Here is a 24461-nt window from a genome sequence, read left to right on the forward strand (position 1 = left end):
AATGGGCTTTTTCAGCAAGGCCCATTACACAAGCCAACTTAATAAACAAGCTAACTTAACAAGTTAGGGTTTAAACACTAAAACCTAATTTAACATGCTAACAACTCTAGCATCTTCGACATCTGCATGCTAGACCCATCTTCGACTACAGCATGCACACTTCGACACCAACATGTGAACAATCCTTCGACTTCATGCTTAACTCTGTCGAAGTGTCGAACCAAGAAGCTACCCTTCGACAATACTAGAGTTCGATCCAATATCTCACACTAGCTTTATTCTGGAGAATGAAAAAGTAGTAATGTTTATTTCTTTAGTATTTTCTCTCCATTGGAGTTCAAACATTTCTCTATTTCAGGCTTACATGCTATTTAGTTACAGATGCTATTGGATTTGACTTATTATGTTTAGTTAATATTTTCTAGTTTAATTTGCCTCCTAGTATTTCGTTTTCTTTTGCTTCAACCTGTGGTTCTAAAGACAATTCCCTAGAGGTTAGCAGTATTGATTCATCTATTTTTCATGTTAATTTCTCTTATTTTATCAGTCTAATTTTATGAAACTGTTAATTTGAACATAATTAAGGTCTCAATCTCAATGAATAGTGAATTTTGTTATTTTTTATGAATCATACGGACTTTATGTCAAATATTCATCATAAATATTGGCCTTGGGTTTATGATGTTGTGGAGCAGTGTCAAATATTTTCTTGATCCCAAAACAACTTCAAAGATTCATATATATATATATATATATATATATATATATATATATATATATATAATTTGCTATATTTTAGCTATCTAAGACTCATATTTATGATTTTTTATGGGTTGCAGCTGGTGATTTGACTTGATTTCTCTTTGGAATCATTATTAGGTCCTTGAAAACAAGTAACAAAGCAAATTTTTTAAGTAATCAATTCCAGTTACATCATGAGTGTCTTCCACATTTCTATTTCTCTTAACGTTTGTGAGGAAGTAAGTGTTAACCTTGTCTTTTGTTAGCTCGTTGTTTTCTTAAATGGGATAACTTAAATTGATTGTAACTTTTTTTCGGGCATTCCTCCACTTCATAGGTTTTATGGCATAATTTTATCAAATCATTTTGCACCTACTATTCTATGAGTTTAATGTCTATTAATTTAATGGAACAATATTTTTAAGGGAACACAAGGATGATCAAATTTTAATGTAATGCTAGACAAGTAGCCTGAGTCTATCCCAAAACACTAGTTATTTATATTTTGTGTTTTCTTTCAATCAAAGATAGTTTGAAAGTAAGGCTATTTTATTAGTGGTAACTTAGATGGGTATGATGATTACATTCTAATGGTAGAAAAAGTTATTTATGTTGTTTGGAAGAAACAAGCATCACTCCAAACGTCACTTAGTAGAAAAGGTTAACAACTTTATCTTATTATTTATGTTATATACTCTTTGCAACACTTATTCACCAAAAGTATCAAAATTATTAGTGTGACACCTTTAACCTCAATCTTTTTTTATACATATAAATTGTGGAATTATTTGTATAACAAATAACATATAAAACTTAAGTCATCACACATTATACATTAGCATATTTCCATACTTGGGTAACATGTTCAAGATTCACAATAAATCATAAAAAAATAAAACATAATATTCTTTTAAAAACAACCTCATCCCTGATGTCACTGTATCAAAACTTTATTTAGACTCAATCCCATATTAACTAACATATGTCAAAAACACAACACACATAACTAAGATGGCCTTTTACACCATCATCACTAGATCGTCTCAAAAGCAACTATTCCTCAGTTTCATCCTAAGGGTATCTTGTTCAGAGGTATATCATGCAAACAAGAAAGCAAAAGTTGTGAGAATACATTTTACAAAAAAATGGTACATAAATGGTAAGGTAGTACAACATAAGCATAAGACCTCAAGTCACACTATACATATAACATCAATTAGCATGTCACATAGATACATATAACATATAGATGAATGCTTATGAGATGCACTTGTCCTCTACTCCAATCTATGTGGTACCTTCACTGGACTCAGATAAAAAGTTTGAAAAAAGTGTCGTAGAATAGGTTGTCTATTCAAGAATCCTCCTTATTTATTATCCATTGTTTCATAAAGTAACTTCCCTGAATCTCACCAAGAGTCAGAGCAGGATGCCTGCTCTGATACCAATTGAAATTCTGGTCCTTAGATCTCAGATTCATAAGAGATGTCGAGACAATGATCTCTAAACAACACACAATGATAAGGTGTATAAAAGTGCAATGCATAAACATAAATAACACAAGTAATTATTCACCCAGTTCGGTATCAACAATTCCTACTATGGGGGCTACCAAGCCAGGATAAGTCCATTATGAATGAACAAAAAACTTACAACTCAATGAAAACACCAAACTCTTCTATCAAGATGATATTATAGAGGCTCACAATAGACAAGACTGCACAAACCCTAACACACACTACAATGTAAGTATCATGCAAATACTAGGTTTAATGTTTGCTATTTAAAACAATCTTCTGGACTGGACTTGTGCATCAAATCACAGCAGAGAACTCTAGAAAATACTCCACAATCTTCTCCATGAAGATAGGGCTTAAATAATTAGTTTCCTAAATATTCTCCATATTTAGAAACCAATTAAATATATTGAAAACAGCTGAGACAACCTCTTATCCCTAAATCAAGCGCCACATAGGATTGCATAATATTCCAAAATATTTTGCACCTATACGTAAAACCAACTTCAACAGATCCAGTTGTAACTTAACAGACACGGTGTCAAATAGATCCTGCATATGACATCTTTCTCGACGTGTCTTTTTCAGTTGAAGTGAATAGAACATCTTGTTCAACCTATTCCCGTAAGTTAGTTTTACCAAACAAAATACCAATCATAACACAGAGAATTAACACAATGAATATTACCAAACTCTTAAATACTAATTAACCTATTCTAATTGTCAAATCAAATGGAATTGGAGATGAAGAACTAATTCCAATTACATAGAACATCTCAAACTCAAAACTTAATAATCGAATCAAACACATCGATGACAACACAATCATATAAACAAACATATACGTAATCAATTAATTATTCAATTAATTATTCATATACAGAGAGAACCCCAATTGAAATTTCAACGATTAATCCAACAGCACATTAACAATGACATGATCAAATTGAAGACATATACATACTAAATCACTTATTCACATACGGAGTTGACTACATTATTCATATTATTTGCCTTATGGTTTACAAAAAACCTATACTATGAGATAATCCCATATGGCATATTAGTACCAGAGTTAAAGGTAAAACCCATTATCTTACCACCAATATACCATTTGTAAAACAATCTCCCCTTACATTGGGTTTGGAGCTTTTCTCACTTTCTCGAGCGATCTCATGATGGCAGCTTTTCTCCCTTTTCCGCACTTTCCCATTTTCTCTTTTTTTCCTTCCAATTTTCCTTGTTCTGTTCTTTTCTGTACTCTCTCTCTCTCTCTCTCTCTCTCTCTCTCTCTATATATATATATATATATATATATATATATATTCTTTTCTAATAATAATACCAATAATAATAATAGTAATAATACTATTAATAATATTAATAAATACCTATTATTTAAATAACAAAAATACTAATAAAATATTAAAATAATAAAAATCATAATAATTAAAAATTGGAGTGTTACAGTGAGTGTTGTATGTCAATTTGTTATAAAATAATAGAAACTTATTATTCCCATAATCTTTGGAGGACATTTGACGGATGTAAGTGCATGAATTGGCTACCACGAGATGTCAAGTCGTAATAAAAAATATGTTCAATTAAATAATGATGCTTCTAGTGTCTTGTATAGGCTATATAGATGCATTTAGTGCCCCCCAAACCAGATAATTTTTTAAAGTCTAAACACTGACGAAGATGGAATAGAGGAAGATTAGAAACTGTTTTATTTTAGATATGATTTTGTGTTTTTTTATTGTCGTAGCATCTATTTTGGTGTTTGTTATTGTATAATTGACATTACTCTTTTATCTTTACGTGTTTGTAAGACTTTTTTATTTTGACAATATAATTTTAAAAAAATTTGATGTTTTAAATTTTATATGGTGCAAATAGAAAGTATTGTCAAAATTTGATTATTAAAAATAATTAATTATAGGAAAGAAATATTTGTAAAAAAGAAACATATACCAACGGCTAATTTCATCATATACCAACGGAAATACGTGGTGGATAAAGTTATTAAATACATGTAATTAGCGGTTGCTATAGCCCCGAAAATTTGTCCAACCTCTGAAAATTGTCGTTAGTATAGGATATTGAAACGACAAATTATCTTTGGTATAGGGAATTATAGTTGACGGAAGCAAACGTTCGTCGGTATATATTTTTTGACCTTTACCAATGGGTTTTTGCCGTTGGTACTTGTCAAATTTCTTATAGTGAGAGTTAGATCAAAACGAAAATGGATAAAGAAAAAGGTAGAAGATGAAAGATTTTGTTGCAAAACTCAAAGCTAGATTCAAAACTCTTTTAAAAGTTGAGAGAACAAATGTTTTGTGAATTTCAAATCAATAGTGGATGTGTAAGTTTTTTTAAACATTGTGAATAGGTTTAAGAAAAATGGTTTTTATATGTGTTAGAGATGTAGCATAGAATAAGAGAAAAATGCTATTTGATTCGAGTCATAAGCAAAGAGTATGAGTCAAGTGAAAGAATAAAGTGATTTGAATAACAAAAATCAAGAAACATGAAAAACTAACTATGTGATTTGGGACATGCTTTTAGTGATACGAGTCATAAAAAAGTGTGTTTTGAATCACACTTACAAAACCAAATCCCAAAACGTGCATATTGTGCCAGATTCCAATCAAGCAATTTGTGATTCGGATTATGACACCATGTGAACAATTCTATGACATTTTGTAACACTAATTCGAGTCATGGAAGAGTGTGATTCGAATTACACTTCAAGAACATAAAATTTTGCAAAACGTAAGGTATTTTTGAGATTCCAAACTTGTCATGACTTGAACCATTTTTAAATCAGGTTTTAAATTAAAAAACTTAACAAATTGAATAGAAGCATATTGCTTGCACTATAATCAAATAGTTTGATTTATGTATGTGTAAAAACTGATTAAAAACGTAACTCTAAGATGCGCAATCATGAGAGGAGACTCAATAATGATATAAACAAACCAAAAACTAAAAGACAGTGCAATCAAAACATAATCCTTAGGAGACAGAGGCAATGCAACTTCACGAATCTTCTGTGACCTCCTATGAGAATGACATTGATGTTTCTTGAAAAAAAGTTGTTACTTGAAGAAAGTCTAATTATATTATAATTTTATTTTTTGTTTTTAAAAAATAATTAAAATAATATAGTTTTGTCTGAAAAAACAAGTATTTAACCCACCGATTTTTTAAAACTGCTCGTTCGAAGGTTTTATCAATTTTTGTCGATTCTGAATAATTCTCACTGATTTAATAGCTTATCCGATCCAATAATCAAATCAGGTTGGTGATCCTTCTGATTCTTGACTTGATTTTTAAAACACTAATATAGATAAAATATTATTTCGTGCACGACATCCATATCTTTATTAACTATTTTAAAAAAATAAAAGTATTATAGTGATTTTGTAACTCATTTCTTAAGTATAATAATTTAAAAAATTATATTTAGATTTGAATCTTCTAACTTTTAATTTTTATTTATTACTCTTAAACTTTTTTTCACATATATTTTTTGAAATTAAAGATAGTGCACTATCAATGTAAACTAGTTTTACAGCATCATCCAATATAATTATAACAATGTGTCATGTCACACTACTAGAAAATTCGCTTTTAGTGACCGATTTAGTGACCGAAAATTTTCGGTCACTGTAGTGACCGAATTAGCCACCAAAATTTGACATTGATGAGCAAAATTTAAAAGGTCACTAAATCGGTCACTAAAATAAATTAGCCACCAATTTAGAGACTAAGATTTTGTGACCGAAATTTTGGTCACTACAGTGACTGAATTAGCCACCAAAATTTGATATTTATGAGTCAATTTTAAGAGGTCACTAAATCGGTCACAACAAATATTTGTATATACAATTTAATTTTTATATATAAATTAGAGACCGAAATTTCGGTCACTAATATTTTTTGTTTTCTTTTTCAATTTTTAATCCTCTTTATTATGTTTCTATTTCCTTTCCATTTTTTTAAAGATTTTAATTCTCTTTCAATTTTTAATTTTGACTAAAATTTTCATATTTTTTATTGTTTTAATATATAATATATTTATATAAAACTATATGTATATATGTTTAAATATAAAATATAACAATATATGTTCAGTGGTGTAGTGGCAGGTTCTCGTGAAATATGCGGAGGTCACAAGTTCGATTTTTCAACCGAAAAGTAATGGTCGTTAAATTGGTCGCTAAACGTTTTAGTGACCGATTTTTAAGCTTTTTCAGTCTCTAATTCGGTCACTAAAAGTGAATTTTCTAGTAGTGTCATATCAATTTTTTTAAAATTAAAAGTGTGATTTGGTTGGATACACACCTAATTTATAATATAAAAATATTTTACTAAATGCATACTCTTTTTTCTCATATTTTTTCTTCCAAAATAATAATCACTTTCTCATTTGACTTAGTCAATTTTATCTAAAGACACTCTATCTTAGTAAATGATATATGTTTACCCTTTTATTTTCTTTCTGGGTAATCCATACTGTTTTTGTTACAATTCATTAAATTTTATCTAACCATACACATTACATTATTATGAATAAGCTTTATACGGTGTAGGTGTTAAATTATTATGAATAAGCTTTATACGGTGTAGGTGTTAAATAAAGTGTAAAGATAGCTTTTCTCTTATGAAGACGTAAGCTCAAACGTAATCAAAAGCACCATTATTTTCACAAGACAAACTATATATATCACCACATCACATTCCTTTCTAATAAACTCAAGCCAAGTGCAACAAACATAGCAATCAACACAAAAATGACCACTTTCTTTCTCATACTCATCTCTCTCTTTTTCCTTATCATCACATTGAAGCTCTTGTTCCACACAACAGCAACAAGGTTCAAGAACCTTCCACCGGGCCCACCGTTTCTTCCAATAATTGGAAACCTTCATCAAATCAAACAACCCCTCCACCTTACTTTCCACACCTTATCACAAAAACACGGCCAAATCTTTTCTCTATGGTTCGGTTCTCGTCTCGTCGTTGTTGTTTCTTCCTTAAAAACAGCACAAGAATGTTTTTCCAAACACGACATTGTTTTAGCGAACCGTCCTCATTTCTTAACCGGCAAATATATTGGCTACAACAACACCACGGTAGTACAAGCACCTTACGGCGACCATTGGCGCAATCTCCGCCGTATACTATCAACCGAGCTACTCTCGTCTCATCGTTTAAATTCCTTCTTGGAAATACGAAGAGACGAGATCATGAGACTAATACAAAAGCTGGCACAAGTTTGTTCCAATGGTTTCTCAGAAGTGGAACTCAAGCCAATGTTTTCAGAAATGACGTTCAATACTATTATGAGAATGGTGTCTGGGAAAAGATACTATGGTGATGATTGTGATGTGAGTGATGTTGAGGAAGCAAGGTTGTTTAGAGAGATAATTAAAGAGGTTGTGGCTGTAGGAGGAGCAAACAACGTTAGTGATTTTTTAGGGTTTTTAAGGTGGTTTGATTTTGATGGTTTGAAGAAGAGGCTTAAGAGGATAAGTAAGAGAACAGATTCATTTTTACAAGGACTCATTGATGAACATAGAGTTGGAAAGAGGAACAATAATACTATGATTGATCATCTCTTGAAACAGCAACAATCACAACCTGAATACTACACAGATGAAATCATCAAAGGAATTATTGTGGTAAGTAGTAATTTTACTTGTTTTAAACTTAGTACTTAATAGGTTGTCATAGAAGAAATCATGATTCCAAATATTTTATTATTGGATCAGTTCATACCAAATTTTATTCTGATTTTATTGAATCCTATAAATGGAGAAACAAAAATTTAAATAACAATGTTTAAAATAAAATTACCAAAAAAATAAGTTGTTTAGAAAATTTATCAAAATGTCTAGGTTTTGCGGGATTCCCTGGGGTATGCGCCAAATGATTTGGCACATTGGTATACATGTTACTCAATTAGTCAATTCATTTCGCGTATAAGTGTAATGAGAATAGGAAAAGAAAAAAAAAATATCCACATAGGCGTCAAACCATCTGGCGCATACACCTAATTTTGTACCAATGCGCCAATTCATTTGACATATACTCCAGTAGATCCTGCAAAACCTAGACACTTTGATAAATTTTTTGAAAAACTTGTTTTTTTTAATTTTTTTTAAACCTTGTTATTTAAAATTTTTTTTCACAAATGGGATGATTTGATTTTTCTCTTGAATTAGTCAATGGAGTACCAAATTTCTTTAAAAAATAATAGAGTAATGAATTAAAGGATAAGAGTGGCATTAATTATAGTAGTTGATATAGGTTCGTAGACAAGTGTAAGTGGCATTTGTGTGTGTGACCACTGACACTATCTGGCATTGAGAGTTACTACTTGCAAGAAAAAATTCACAAATATGGACTTGTGTCGGTACGTATATTATGCATATACAGATATACTTTACTAAAAAGGGTAATGTTAATAAAGGTTTAAAAATCATAAATATAAAGTTTGTATTGAAGAAATTAAATAGATAAATTATAAATTTTTACTCAAGTTAATGCATAATTTTTAAATAAAAAAATTCCATTCAACACAAACTTTTCATCTACAAGTTTATTAACATACCTTTACTAAAATTAGTTAAATCAATTAAAATATAATAAATAAAAATAGATGAATGAAGATATGTAAAATGAATAAATATTTAAAACGTGACATTTAATATAATACTAAAAAGAGTATAAAGATTACATCTAATTGTAATAATGTGGGAAACCTATGAAAATATATTTCTTAAACAGAGATAGCTAACTATATTTTCATTCATCATTATAGATGCAAATAAAGTATGTGGGCCAATGGAGAATCATATCCATTAATGCTTTACTAAATTGAATTATAAAGGATAAAATAAGATAAAAGTATTTTTCTCATTTGTGTTCATTGATATTGATATTTTATTGGATTGTTGTAGGTTATGCTACTTGCAGGAACTGACACATCATCTGTAACCTTAGAATGGGCTATGGCCAATTTATTGAATAATCCAAACATACTAAAGAAGGCAAGAGATGAATTAGACAATCACATGGGACAAGATCACTTGGTAGATGAACATGATATTCCAAACCTTCCTTATCTTCAAAGCATTGTCTATGAGACTCTTCGATTACATCCAGCTGCTCCATTATTAGTGCCTCATTTATCTTCTGAAGATCTTACAATTAAAGAATATAATGTCCCGCAAAACACAATTGTAATGTTCAATGCTTATGTCATTCATAGAGATCCAAATTTGTGGACTGATCCTACATGTTTTAAGCCCGAGAGGTTTGAGAAAGAAGGTGAGACAAATAAACTAATTTCATTTGGAACGGGTAGAAGGGCTTGTCCAGGAGCAAATTTGGCCCAACGCACGGTGAACTTGGCTTTGGGCTTATTGATTCAATGTTTTGAGTGGAAACGTATAGGTGAAGAAAAAATTGACATGGCTGAAGATAAAGGAATCACTGTGGGGAAAAAGATTTCTTTAAAAGTGATGTGCAAATTGCGTCATCCATTGAAGATTAAAGATGATTTTTAATTTGGGAATGTTTGAAATTTGTTGATAAGGAATTTATGATGTAATCATCTCTAAATTATGTTTAGGCATGTAATTCCAAGATACTACTCAATAAGTTTAAGGATGTCTTTTAATAATTAGTGTTTTGTTGAAAAGTATAGAAATTTTTTGACAATTTCTTTGTACACCCATATAGGATAAAAATCTCTCAGAAAATTTTAAAATACCCTTCGGAGATGCATCTTCGAAGACACCCAATTTTTTTTGAAATTTTGGTTAATTCGGATATGCATCTTCGAAGACACTAAAAAAACAATTGTCAAAGTTTTTTCGGATATGCATATCCGAATTAATCAAAATCTTTCAAAACTCACCAATGTCATGTGTTTTGATTGCTAATCATCTTCTAAAAAGCTTTTTAGACTTGATTAGAAACAAAAAAACGCATGTTTAAGTGACTTGTAGTTGAATTAGAAGAATTTCAAATTCTGATCATGAAGGAATCTTCAGCTTCAAGTAACCAACTTTAAATCCACGGGGCAAGCAATGCAGGAGGCTTTATGATCTCATTCCTTTTGCATTTGGAAGATCTTGCTACAAAGTTTACAATGTGCCGAGAAAGGTTTCATTTGGACATTTGAGCACAAAATTATCAAAGTTGATAGAAAAAACTGTTTCTATACTTAGAAAAAATTAGAAGTTTTTGACCTCCTTGAAAATACAACTTTGGATCAAGGCTTCTCAAAATTGGCTTGTGCATTTTTCATTTTTCTTTGATCCAAATGATCTTCTATTTATGATAAACATGATGCAAAAATAATAAACTTCATTGGTGCCATGAATCAAGAGATACAGTCTTGGCATCTTGGACAAAAACAAGGCATTTGCCCGAAGTCATTTCATCAAACACCATGATGTATATGCCAAAAGTGTATCTTAGAGTTTGATTTTGCCAAACGTCCTAACATGAAAGTTGTAGAGAATGGAAAAATAAGCTCAAGTACAAAATTTATGCATGAGAAAATGAAATTTGAATCATTTGGCCTTGAGACAGCCTTGCACACCAAATATGCCTTGAAACCCTAGGCACACCAACATGACCTATAATGTTTTCTCTTCAAACATGATCTTCCACTTATATTTTTCTTTTTAACTTCAAATATGGACCAAAGTATACTCACTCAAGATTACTATGCAAAAACAATGGGTTCAAGATGACAAAAAATTGAACAAGTTATGATCCTTTGAAGTTGGTACACAATTTCTTAACTTTCAAATGAGACTTGTAATGTCTTCTAACTTTTGATGACTTTCTTCACAAAATTTATTCTTTACTTGTGAAGTGAAGTTTTTGGTGATGTCAAAGAGAGTATTTTACAAAAAGAAGCACTCAAAAACATTGAAAATTGAGAAAGTTGTGGCCTTCTAACCATAGAACCTATAACTTATCCAACTAGGTCTATCTTCTTGAATCAACTTGGAATCCTTTGAACTTTTCTTGCATGATAAAAAATGAGGAGGTACATAAGACCTTGAAATGATATTCTCTTGAAGCACCTTTAATTTTTAAGTTCATAACTTGATGAAACTTGTTGAAGAAGGCATGGAAATAAATACATGAACCTATGAAGTTCCTTGATGAATCAATCCACACAATCTTGAGATGAGCTTGACCAAATGAAGTGGGGAGATGATTAGAATATGACACTTGATAATAATAATAATTCCCTCTTGAATTCAATCCATTTAGCTTCCTTGAATGCTCAGTTAATTGAAGATTACCTTCAAAACCCTAATTTAGGAGAGGTGTAGATGCACTTGCTTCAACACCTACCTTGCAATAATAAACATTTAAGACAAAGATATATTTTATATTTTGGTTAGTGTGATATATATATATATATATATATATATACAAGATAAAATATAGGTCCTTGATGGTCCCTCCTAAAGATAAGGCGAACACAACATCTAAAGAACAACCCTTAAAATTGTGATCTTGATCAATGATTAGAATGCAAATGAATGGATAATATTAGGGTCAAAAATTGGGGTATGACAAGGGAACAAACTGTTGATTGTGGTTGACTGTCTCTTCTTCAACCATGCCTTAATTTTACAACCTAGTTAGTTGTGGCGGGACAATTGGTCTAATTCGTTGAATTGGCGCTTGGGGGCGCCAAAGAAGTCAACAATTCGATTCATTTGTACTGCCAACTGCTGATTCGTTTGATTAGTATTTTGAATCAAGGGGTTAAATATTATACCCATCTTTTGGGTTAGCATATTAACCATATCATGATTACTTTCGTCCATTTGTTGCCTCAGTCCTGTTAATGAATTATTAGTAAGAGTTGGGGTCGCCTGAGACGAGGCACCCATTCCGTAGGTGCAAATGTTCGACCTAAGTGGTTAGCGGTCGACCCTGACCCCTATAACAGTGAAAAAGTGGTTGTCACTTGTTCAGCAAATCTCAAAAAGTTATTATATAAGCCTGCCATCATTGATGTTAGCATGCCATAAGGTTGTTCACAACCATTTAAAGGCATTGTGAAACTAAGCATAAAAGGCCCTAAAATCACTAGGCATCAACGACCTGGAAGTCACTAGATGACTCTGCATCGTTGCTGGGGGTAATGTCGCCCAAATTTGCATCATCGACGGTAAAGATGTTGTAATAGATGTGGAAGAAATTGCTTCAGTCGAATTTGCAGCGATTGTTCCTTCCCCAGTATTATTAGTTGGTTGTTCTCCATTGTTGTTATTATTATTTCTTAGATTTTCCATCCTAGTGTACTTTTTTCATCCTATTGGGTAGTCTTTTGAAATTCTATCGCTCCTTAATCTCCTACACACTAAGACTTAGACATTTGAGAACAAAAAAATCTTTATAAGTAACTAAAAGACAAATAACTCTGACTTAAAGGTCCTACCGGGTGTGCCAATTTTTTTATCCTTGCTTTTGGTAAATAACCTCTAGTCTATGTCTTAAAGGTTACTTGCGGGATTGACTAGTAATCCTAGGACATAATACTAATGTTCCGTTGGATTTTTGTATGTTTTAAGTTAATAGAACTTAAATTCAAAGAACAGTCAAAAAGGAAAAAAAGAATGACAAATATAATGAGGAAAAACATAAAGACTGTAAATTTTTCAATAAAAGTAAAATGCTTGAAATTTATGAAACACATACATACATTATTCAAGTAATACTATGTTCTCGCTGTCACTTGGTTACTTTGAGTTTCTTTAAGGAATGTAAGAATTATGGACTTCCAAAACTGAAAAAGAAATATGCATATATAGAGATCGTAAGAATAGCTGTCAATAATGATCGATAACACACACTCAGACTTGTTTCTAGGTTCATTCAACCTTCACTCTCAGAAACCTCCACGTGTCTTCTAAGAAACCGTCTTCTCTTATCCTCCAAGTTAGCCTCGACTTTGCTTCAAAACAAATGAGACAACAAAATTTCTCTAAGTCCCAAAACTCATAGTGCCTTGGTCCCCTAGTAGGGGAATTCGACTGAAATTGATGAAATATTTGCTTCGACGACTGCACACAATTCTTTCAAGATCGACCATGGTAATCTTGGTTGCAACCTAGTCGACTGAACCATCATGGTCGAAAATCACCAACATCTATTCCTTTATTCTAGGGTGTTGACCCTTATAGTTTGTGGCAATAACTATGTTGAAAATTCCAAGGTAACAACCCGCCAATTTTTGGCGGGTGAGCAGGCTGATCTGGCGGGCCACGATCCATTTTGTCATCCCTTATTATTATTATTATTATCAAAAGTTTCAAACAACCAAATTTTTTTAAAATTCATAAAAAATAATAATTTTTTATTCAATTTAACAATATCATGAGGTGTTACAGAAACCAGACAAAAAAAATATATTAATATTATTTTCAATGTGTATTTATACAAAATTATTTTTAAATCATGCTGATGCACATGTGTTTAACTATTCAAAATATAATAAATAAATTATGATAAATAAAGTGGCAGATATAATAAAAAAAATCTATACATCTATACATTAAAATAAAACAAGGTTACTGAACCATATATTAACTTTTTCAATTAAAAAAGAATCTCAACTTTTTCAGTTAAAATCATCTCAACTTTGATTATTTTAATGAAATTTCATTTTTAAACAATTATGTATTAATGATATAAGCAAACCAAAATCTAGCCTATAAGAAAACAATATGTTCTGGAAAAGTCGATTTCATCCTTTTTTATCTGATAATCAATTATTTTTTTTAGGATAAAACAAATACTAAAATATTAATTAAAACTAGTAGAAGACTCGTGCGTCCGCACGGGTAATTCATATCTTAATGTGAATAATATAGTGAACGCACGGGTAATTCATATCTTAATGTGAATAATATAGTACAAACAAAATGATATACTTTAATTGTTCTTAAGAATATACTTAAAAATGTTAATGTGAAACATCATCCTCGGAAGTGAAATATTACAAAATATTACTGATAACTATAAATATCTACAAATATTTTGTTGAATAAAATAAAAAAAGGTAATGTGATGATAGTGATCCGTGAAAATAGTGAGTTTTAGTAATAAAATTCGCAGGAGTTAGTAAAAGTTACATCGGGTCTAGTACCTAAGGATTTGTTATAAAATTTATAAATTTTCAAATACATGATTGGTAAAAACTTAAAACTTAAAACTTAAAACTCTATAATCTTTTATTGAGTTAAAGGTTAAAAATGTATTGTGGTGATAGTGACCCGTGAAAATAGTGAGTTTCATTGACAAAATTTATAGGATTAGATAAAATTGCCTTATAAGAAAATTAAGAAGTGTTCATTAGATTATAAGAAAATTTACAATAACGTAACAAAGAAAAAATTCAACCAAATGACCAATAGTTTGGACACTAAATTATTTATTGGGGATAGTGTTTCATTTCTTAAATACTGACTCAATTGTTGTGCCCTGAATTTTCACGCATTGGTTTTCCATGTTTTTTTTTTCATGGCTATGCTTGTTAATGGTTTTGCATCCAATAGTTATTGGCATAAAATTTGAAAATTTACTCTTCAACTGAAAAACTTTTTCTTAGTAGTTTCTTTCTTAATTCAGCCTCTGACTGGAGGATTCATAAATTTTGCTTTAGAATGTGAGATGCAACTAATCACCATGATTAAGTCAAATCTAGAAAAATACAATGTTGGCTTTGAATCTCATCAACATTATAATATTATAGAAAAATAGAATGTTGGCATTGATAGTGCATAGAATAGAATAGTATAGAAATTACAGGAAAATGTCAAGCAAATTGTTATGAAATTAAATATATGTCCTCAAATTTGTTCTGTGACAAATTTGTTATTAAACATGATAATAAGAATGTAAAGGGTAGTCGTACGTAACAGCAAGAAAACAACAATAGCAGAGAAATAATTAATACAGTAGGATCTATGAATATTAATCCACAATAGCATCATGAGAAGTTTGTAGTATTCACGTATAAAAACCAAAGTATGAATACTGGCATTGTTGTATTTAAAGATATTTTCATTCATTTCTTAAATTTTAGAAAAAATAATGTAAGAGATACAAATATAACATGAGATAAAGTATATAATGTCAATGCTAGATAACCTTAAAAAAAGGGCTGCAATGATTAGATTAATAATATAATAACATGTTGAATGGAATATGTAATATATTGAATAGTTGGATAAAAAGTTAAAAACGAATTGAATTTAGAGAAGGACATTTAAGATGGAACTAAGTAGTAGAAATAACCATAATGATTATTGACAGTATAGCAGGAAATTACTTAGCTAGCAACACAGGAAATACTCAATTTGGTGATATTTTATGTGCCCTTTCCAAAAGTTTAACTATGTCAACTTATAATGTATAAGAAAATACGGTTAGGTGCCTTAGGATAGTGACAGGACATGTAACAGGAATCAAGGAAAAGCATAATGTGTTGAGGTATAGTAGTATAAGAAGAGTTTGTTCAAGCAAGGATTGTAAAAATATAAGTTCAGTACCTATACATAAAGCTGGATGGGTGTGTCACATCCAATAGGCAATAAGATAGTGCAGACCTAGATTTACAACTAGCATGATGAATGTGTTACAACAGTAAAAAACATTGCACAATGGATGGTAAGAAGTGTGATATATTTACTCCTCGCTGTAGGATATAAATAAGTTGTATCATAAAGCAATAGAAAGAAATGCTGAAATAGAAAAAGGATGTAATTAATGTAGTTTCAAAATGAAAAGTAGTCCACCCAGCAGAAAGGTTTATAAAGGCTATAATTAAGGTAGCTCCAAATAAAAGAACAAATTTTGGTATTAGAAAGATGTATGCAAGTCAAATCCAACTTTAGCAGTAAGTTAAAAATCAGCTAAAAGAAAAAGAAGTTGTATTCTTATGAAGCTACTCTCTAGATACAAATTAAAGCTCTTAAATCATCTACATTTTAGAGTTAGAAAATGTAATTTTTTAAGTATAGCATTGTTAAAATTTGTGCAGAGCTGCAGGATTGGATTGCACATGACATACACCTAGTTATAAAAAATTGTAAGAAGAAATGAAGTAAAAAACCTATTCTAAATAATTCAAAGCGGATCAACACATGATATTAAAATGTAATATTTTTTATTGATATTTTAATATAAAATATTAATTTAATTTTTTGGCGGAACATTAATCTTTATATGCTCTTTAATTTTTATACATAACTTATGAGATAAAATAAAAGAAATTAAAAAATGTAAATTTAAGTAATAAAATAAAATTTATTGAAAGATATATTTGAAGATATATATTAGTACTAAAATAGTGAGATTAAGTGTTAAATCTAGTTTAAAAATGAAGTTCCATGCTTTACCCATGCAATACAAGTTACAAGGAATTACTCTAAGAAGCAACACAAATAAGTCATGACTACGACAATGAAAATAAGAATATATTTAATAGAACTAACTACTAAGGTTCTTGTGTCTGTAATGCAATGGCACTGCAAGTGCATTCAAATCTGCAAGTGCACTAAGGTTCTTGTGTCCTTATTATTATTATTATTATTATCAAAAGTTTCAAACAACCAAATTTTTTTAAAATTCATAAAAAATAATAATTTTTTATTCAATTTAACAATATCATGAGGTGTTACAGAAATCAGACAAAAAAAATATATTAATATTATTTTCAATGTGTATTTATACAAAATTATTTTTAAATCATGTTGATGCCCATGTGTTTAACTATTCAAAATATAATAAATAAATTATGATAAATAAAGTGGCAGATATAATAAAAAAATCTATACATCTATACATTAAAATAAAACAAGGTTACTGAACCGTATATTAACTTTTTCAATTAAAAAAGAATCTCAACTTTTTCAGTTAAAATCATCTCAACTTTGATTATTTTAATGAAATTTCATTTTTAAACAATTATGTATTAATGATATAAGCAAACCAAAATCTACCCTATAAGAAAACAATATGTTCTGGAAAAGTCGATTTCATCCTTTTTTATCTGATAATCAATTATTATTTTTAGGATAAAACAAATACTAAAATATTAATTAAAATTATCCTATTGATTAATGTGGTTTGTATTTTTCAAATAAACTTTTCAAATTCTTTGGTCTTCTAATGCTACATTACTTTCCCACTGACTCGCTTTATGTTTTCAAAAATATCTCTTCCACTTCCACTTTCCTTCTTATATCATCATTTCTCTTCTTATATCATCCTTTCTCTCTTTCTCTCTATTAGTTTGCTTATGTATTTTTTTTAGGCAGATCCACAACTTGATTGCTTTTAAATTCAAGTTTAAACGATGAAATTGTATTTGTTGGAACTGCTAATATCACGTTAATTTTTCTCTGACACGAAATGGAGGTATTCATTTTTTTGATTGTTAGTAATTAAGTTTTTGAATTCAGTTTTAGGGGTAGAAAATCATTCAAAATTCGCTTTTGTTATTTTGATGTTTTCTACTTTGTATAATCTGGATAAATAGTTCAAAACATGCTTCTTAGAATTTCTTTCTTCCATTACAATATTTATTAATTTCCTTTTTATTTTGAATACCAATTGCAGTGAAAGTACACAACTTATGCCCAATGACAAACTAACGTCCATTTTAGAATAGACAGAAGAAGGAGCAATTACAGAACAATTTTTTTCTTTTATGTTTGTGTGAATAGTTAGAGGTGATAATATTTTGAGATTATGCCCTATTTAAAGTGGCATAATTTCATGGAAAATGTATTCAATGTTGGTAATATGCAATGGCTAATTAATCCTCTTTGTAACAGCTTTTTCTATTAACATTTTATAAAATGTTGGAATCCCGATTTTCTATTATTTTATCAATAATGATTTAATTTAAGTTTTTTTTATGCATTTTTAATTCGTGTCTCTATAAGTGTGATTAGTTAGAGCTATCAATATGAGCTACCAAACCCTAAACGGGCCAGCCCTGACGGGCCCTGGGTTTTTTATGGCTGGGCCAAAAAGGCCCAATGTAATATGGCCTCGAGATTTACTACCCGAGCTCTGCCCTAGATGAGCTTCGGGCTACCTGGCCCTAAATGAGTTTTTTATTTAAAAAAATTAAAATAAAAACTCCATAATATTTATGATAAATAAAATTAAAAATTATGTTATTTTAAACATAATATATTTTAAAGTAAAATATTATCTCTTATAAATACTATAATGTGTTTCTAAATACAATATATGTCTAAATTGTATAAAATAATATTTGAATATTTATTATAAGAAAAAAATTAATATAATACAATGAAAAAATGTTGTATATATTAATGTATAACATTTAAAAGAGAAAGGTTGAATAAAATAGATATAAAATTGAGTGAAGTGAGAAAAATCAATATATTATTTTGGCGTAAGATAATATAAATATTAATATATATTTTTTAAAATTTATAATTATGCGGGTCCAATGGACTACCCACGACCCATATGGGCTAGCCCTAATGGGAAGCAGACTTTTCAGGACTGAACTAAAAAGGCCCTGAAAAATATGAGCTCTAATTTTAAGGCCAAACCCTATGATTTTTCGGGCCTGGCGGGCCGGCCCATATGGGCTAACCCATTTTGACAGGTCTATGATTAGTGTTTAAATTAAATTATTGACGGTCTTACATCCAAAATAAATCAATTTTATTCTTTATCAAGATTTCTTTTTCTTTTTGTTAACTTTGTTGTTTTAAGCTGTTGTGTTTAATTCATTTATATATTTAAAATTTTGATTTTAGGCTTTAAATTTAAGATATTTTGATTTTTTTTAAATAAAACTGCTTAAGATTTTTTATTGCATTAATTATTTTGTTGTCAATATACTTTTAGTCATGTTATATTTTTTATACCATTTATAAAAAAAAATACGTTGATACTAATAATAATTAATTTTTTTCATAAAGCTAAATTTGTAAAATTATTAAAACGGCTAGCTTATTTTATTTTAGAGTTTAACTAATATATTCATTTTTTCACTATCATACAATAAAAAATAGTAATATATCATATCATCAAAATAATTTTAAAATTAATGATATTTCTTGAAGTTATTGTGTCTCTTAAATCTATAATCTTTAATATATTACAGAAAAATAATTTGCAATAAATTTGATATTCACATATATAATATTTTCTTTATAATAATAACTATACTAAAAAATCATCAAAATCATACAATCTATTTTTCTTTTTCAGATACACTCTATCAAATCAGTTTCAAATTAATATTTTTCCATTTCTTTTCTAAATGCAACATACATTGTTAACAAATTTAAGCTTAAAAAATGCTTAATCTAATTTTTTATAATGAAATAGTCATTTTAATTATTAATTTATTTTTATTTCATGTATCTATAAATATAGTTTTTATTTTTATTTTTGTATTATTTAATTATAAAAAATATTTTTAAATACTAAATACTCAATTTAATTGATTGCTTATAATGAAATAGCCAATTTAATTGTTAATTTATTTTATATTTTATGTTTTATATATATATATATATATATATATATATATATATATATATATATATATATATATATATATATATATTGGTATGATTTAGTTATAAAAAATATTTTTAAATACTAAATACTAAAAATATCATCTTTATTATTAAACATGGTTATTTCATGTCTAAGTAATTGAAAATTCAACTAAAATTGTTTCTGTTACAAAAAAATTACTATTTTTTCTAATTGAGATTTAACAAAATGAAGATAAAATATGTAAAATTGAAATATATATTATTGATGTAAAATAATTTTGGTAAAACAATTTTTTTTCTTTTAAAAATATGTTTTTTTAAAATAATAATTTTTTTTAGTCAAATACTATAACATATTATGATAAAATAAATGATATTAAATTTTATTTATGATAAGTAAAAATGTACCAAAATAATATATTCAATTGAATATATTTATGTTTAATATATATAGGATGTTATTAATTGAAATTTATATAACTAAATCAATAATTATAAAATCTTTTTTTTTGGTATAAAATGATCATACAATATAAATGAATCAAATGGCTTTCAATATAAATACTAATAGAATGAGTCATATAATAAGACGGGTGAAATGCATTAAAAATTATAGATTACGAAAGAAAATGTATTATAATATAAAAATTGGTAAGATTATAAAGTATAGTATTGCAATATTAAATAGATACATAAGTAATGTATGAATTAAATAGTATAAAAATTGGATGATAATATGAAATATTCTTAATTATTTTAATATTTCAAAAATAAAACTAATATATAATTATTGATTTAAATATGACAATTATATTTATTTGAAATTTCAATAAATTTTATTTTCTCATAATATGAAAATTTTATGCAACGGAAAAAATGAAGTTATTGATCAAAAAATTAAATAATAACTGAAACAAGTTTATTATTGATTAAATTATTTTTGTAAATTATTCAAAAATAAAAATAATATTTATATAGATCAGAATTTGTACGAATCCACAAGTTATTACATTTATTATACATTCTTATTAAATTTTAAAAACAAATATGCATAACATAGTAATAACCGTGTGAACACACAGGTATCTAAACCAGAATTAGTGCTAACCAATGGGTTATAACATTTTTTATACAATTAAAAAAATAAAATCAATTATATTTAAAATAATGTATGAATTCAAATACAGGAAAAAATGTGTTGTTTTATAATTATTTATTTTTACATTGATAATATTTTTGTTTTAAATTATTTTTAATTTAATAAAAAATATTTTTAAGATTATATATGGAAAATCGAGCTATATAATATTAATGTAAACATTTTACTAATATATGTTATTAATGGATATTTTTATTTTAAAATTAATAAGTGAATCGTAATATATATATATATATATATATATATATATATATATATATATATATATATATATATATATATATTTTTTTTTTTGTAAATGAGAATAAATTGTCTTTTGATCCAAATATTTTTATAAATAATATCAAAACAAAAATAATATTACATACAACAAAATATGCTATTCATTCAAATATTTTATACATGGGAAAATTATATTTATGATACATATATAAATCAAAATATGTCTTTCTTTTAAAAATAATAAACTCTTTTTGCAAAGCAATTTTGTTTTTATTATTATATTTTAAAAACAAACATGCGTACCACACTAGTACCCGCCGTGCGAACACATGGGTACTGATATGATACGTGCATATGGTACTGATATTAAGTTATTGATTTAAATATTAAATAATAACAAACATACGGGTACTGATATGGTTAAATAATTTTATCTTTCGGTTTTTTCATTCTTACTACATTTTAGAAACATATACAAGTAACACACTAGTACCCCGTACGAATGCACGGCTGTACATATCATAATTCGTACGAATCCACATGTTATTATATTTTTTTATACAATTAAAGAAACTAAAATTAAAATAATGTATGAATTCAATCATATTTTACTAATATTTTTATTTGAAAATTAATTTTAATTTAAGATACAATTTTTTTAAGATAATATATTAAAATTTTTCTGATAAAATTTTTAAGATACAATTCTTTTAAAAATAATAAATTACTTTGATAAAACAATTTTGTTTTTCTTATTTATATTTTAATTACATTTTGAAAACAACAATTTTATTTTTCTTATTTATATTTTTATTACATTTTAAAAACAACCGCATGCGTAACACGCCAGTACTCGTGCAAACGCACGAGTATCCCACTAGTTATTTATTATAAGGAGTTGAACTCGGGCCCTTTAAACCACATCTTACGTCTTTACTATTAGACCAATGTAAATTCATGATAATTAATTCTCAGGATTTCTAGTAATCTTAAAAGAATCTGAATTTAAAACAAAAAATATAAAATTTGTATCAATAGGATCTTAAACCCAAGTCCCTTCAAATTAACTGACAATCAATTTACTACAATAGAAATTGATTTGTCTATTTCTAAATGATAGTTACTTTACTAACAACAGAAATTGAATTGTCTAATTGTTATTGATAGTCATTTTACTAATCGTAGAAATTGATTTATCTGGTTGTAAATGATAATCACTTTATTAACAATAAAAATTAATTTGTCTAATTGTACATGATAATCACATTACTAACCATAGAAATTAATTTGTCTAGTTGTAAATGATAATCACTTTATTAACAATAAAAATTTATTTGTCTAGTTGTAAATGATAGTCATTTTACTAACATTAGAAATTGATTTGTCTGGTTGTAAATGATAGTCATTTTATAAAAAATTGAAATCGATTTGTCTTGTTGTAAATAATAGTCACTTTACTCACAATAGAAATTGATTTTTCTAGTTGTAAATGATAATCAATTTATTAATAGAAATTAATTTGTCTAGTTGTAAAGTGAATATTATTTAACCTAAATGGACTTCGGTGTGAGACCTCATAGGTAAACATTTATGCACATAATTTGTTAATATTAGTAGAAATCATAGGAATTTTAGTCATGAATGTACATTGGCCTAATGCTAAAGACATAGAGATATCTTTTAAAGATTCTAGGTTCTATTCCTTATAAGAAATAATTTTGGCTTTTTTGATATTATTAATTCATGAAATTAAAAATAAAAATCAATTTATTATTTAAAAAATGAAAAATAAAATATAAAATCCAACGTTACAGTCCAGTCATGGTTCAAAAATTTAAAAAATGCTGGTTGAGTAGGAAAAAAACGGTTTGATAAGAACTAATATGATCCGGTTAAATTTTGTAAGGGATTAAGTTGAATTTATTTTTTGTGAGGAACTAATTTAACTTGTGTAATGTTTGCGAGAGACCAAAATGAGTATTCACTCTAAAAATATAATATAATTTAAAAGTATAGTTGAATTTTGCACAAAAGATCATCATTATACAAATAAAATTTAATGACACAAATAATAATAAAAAGTTAATCATTAATAGCAAGATTAAATTAACTAAAATACTCTTGTCATACGATAAAATTTCAATATAAAACTAATCTTACTTATTTTAATTATTTTAATGTAAGATTATTTTTATTATATGATTGTCATAAATTATATTTATTTTATTTTATTTTAATGTAAAATTATTATTATTATTATTATTATTATTATTATTATTATTATTATTATTATTATTGCTATAACTAATAAGATACCTGTGCGGCCGCACAGATTAATTTATTTAACATGATATAAATTATATTTAAGTAGTACCTAAAATTTTAAAATAAACAATAATTATACAAAATCAATTGTATTAAAATATAAAGACAAAAAAAGATTTGTGAGATGAAAGAAAAATAATATTTAATATTTAAAAATAAGGATTTTATCATTTAAATTAAAATAATTATTAATTAGAATAAAATATATGTTGTGCTGATAATGACTCATAAAATAAAAAAGTTTATTTGATACAATATAAAATGTATTTATATACAAATATAAAATTTAAAATGAGTTACTTCATTAAAAAATGAAAAATAATTATATAAACTCAATTGTATTAAATAATTATGCAAAAAAGTCTTGTGAGAATAAGAAAGAAATATACATTTTTTCAAATTTCAAAATAAAGATCAGTCATGCAAAATTTGATATCATATAAAATATATTTTGATACACGTGAAAAGTTTAAAATAATTTACTTAATTATAAAATGAACAATAATCATATAAATTAATTTAACTGTATTAAATAGTTATAGAAAAAGAAAAAAATTAATATTTAAAAATAAGGATTTTATCTCTCAAATTAAAGTAATGATTGATTAAAATAAATAGATATTATGTTGATAGTGACTCGTGAGATAAAATAAATTTTTAATTTTATTAAAATTAAAAAATAGATTATTAATATTTTTAGTGATAATAAATAAATAAAAATTAAAATGAAAGTGAGAAAAAAATGTAAGAAGGATTTGGAATTTTAATAAAAAAAGAAAACAAGTTGATGTTGAAAAATAAATACCACATCTCAATTTTGAAAATAGTTAAATATATAATAAAGGGTTGAAATTGGACACATAATATGATATAATAGGA

The 24461-nt window shown here is 27.2% G+C and overlaps 1 protein-coding gene across 1 annotated transcript; it reads left to right on the forward strand.

Moving 5' to 3' along the window:
* The first annotated feature begins 7015 nt into the window (after nt 1-7015).
* On the forward strand, nt 7016-9957 carry LOC131652233 (cytochrome P450 81E8-like). The gene is made up of 2 exons (XM_058922041.1): nt 7016-7951; nt 9233-9957. Exons 1-2 carry the CDS (start codon nt 7061-7063, stop codon nt 9839-9841), a joined length of 1500 nt encoding a protein of 499 aa, XP_058778024.1. The 5' UTR covers nt 7016-7060; the 3' UTR covers nt 9842-9957.
* The last annotated feature ends 14504 nt before the right edge of the window (nt 9958-24461 follow it).

The sequence above is a fragment of the Vicia villosa genome, linkage group LG2 (genome assembly GCF_029867415.1).
Source record: "Vicia villosa cultivar HV-30 ecotype Madison, WI linkage group LG2, Vvil1.0, whole genome shotgun sequence".
Taxonomy (NCBI): domain Eukaryota; kingdom Viridiplantae; phylum Streptophyta; class Magnoliopsida; order Fabales; family Fabaceae; genus Vicia; species Vicia villosa.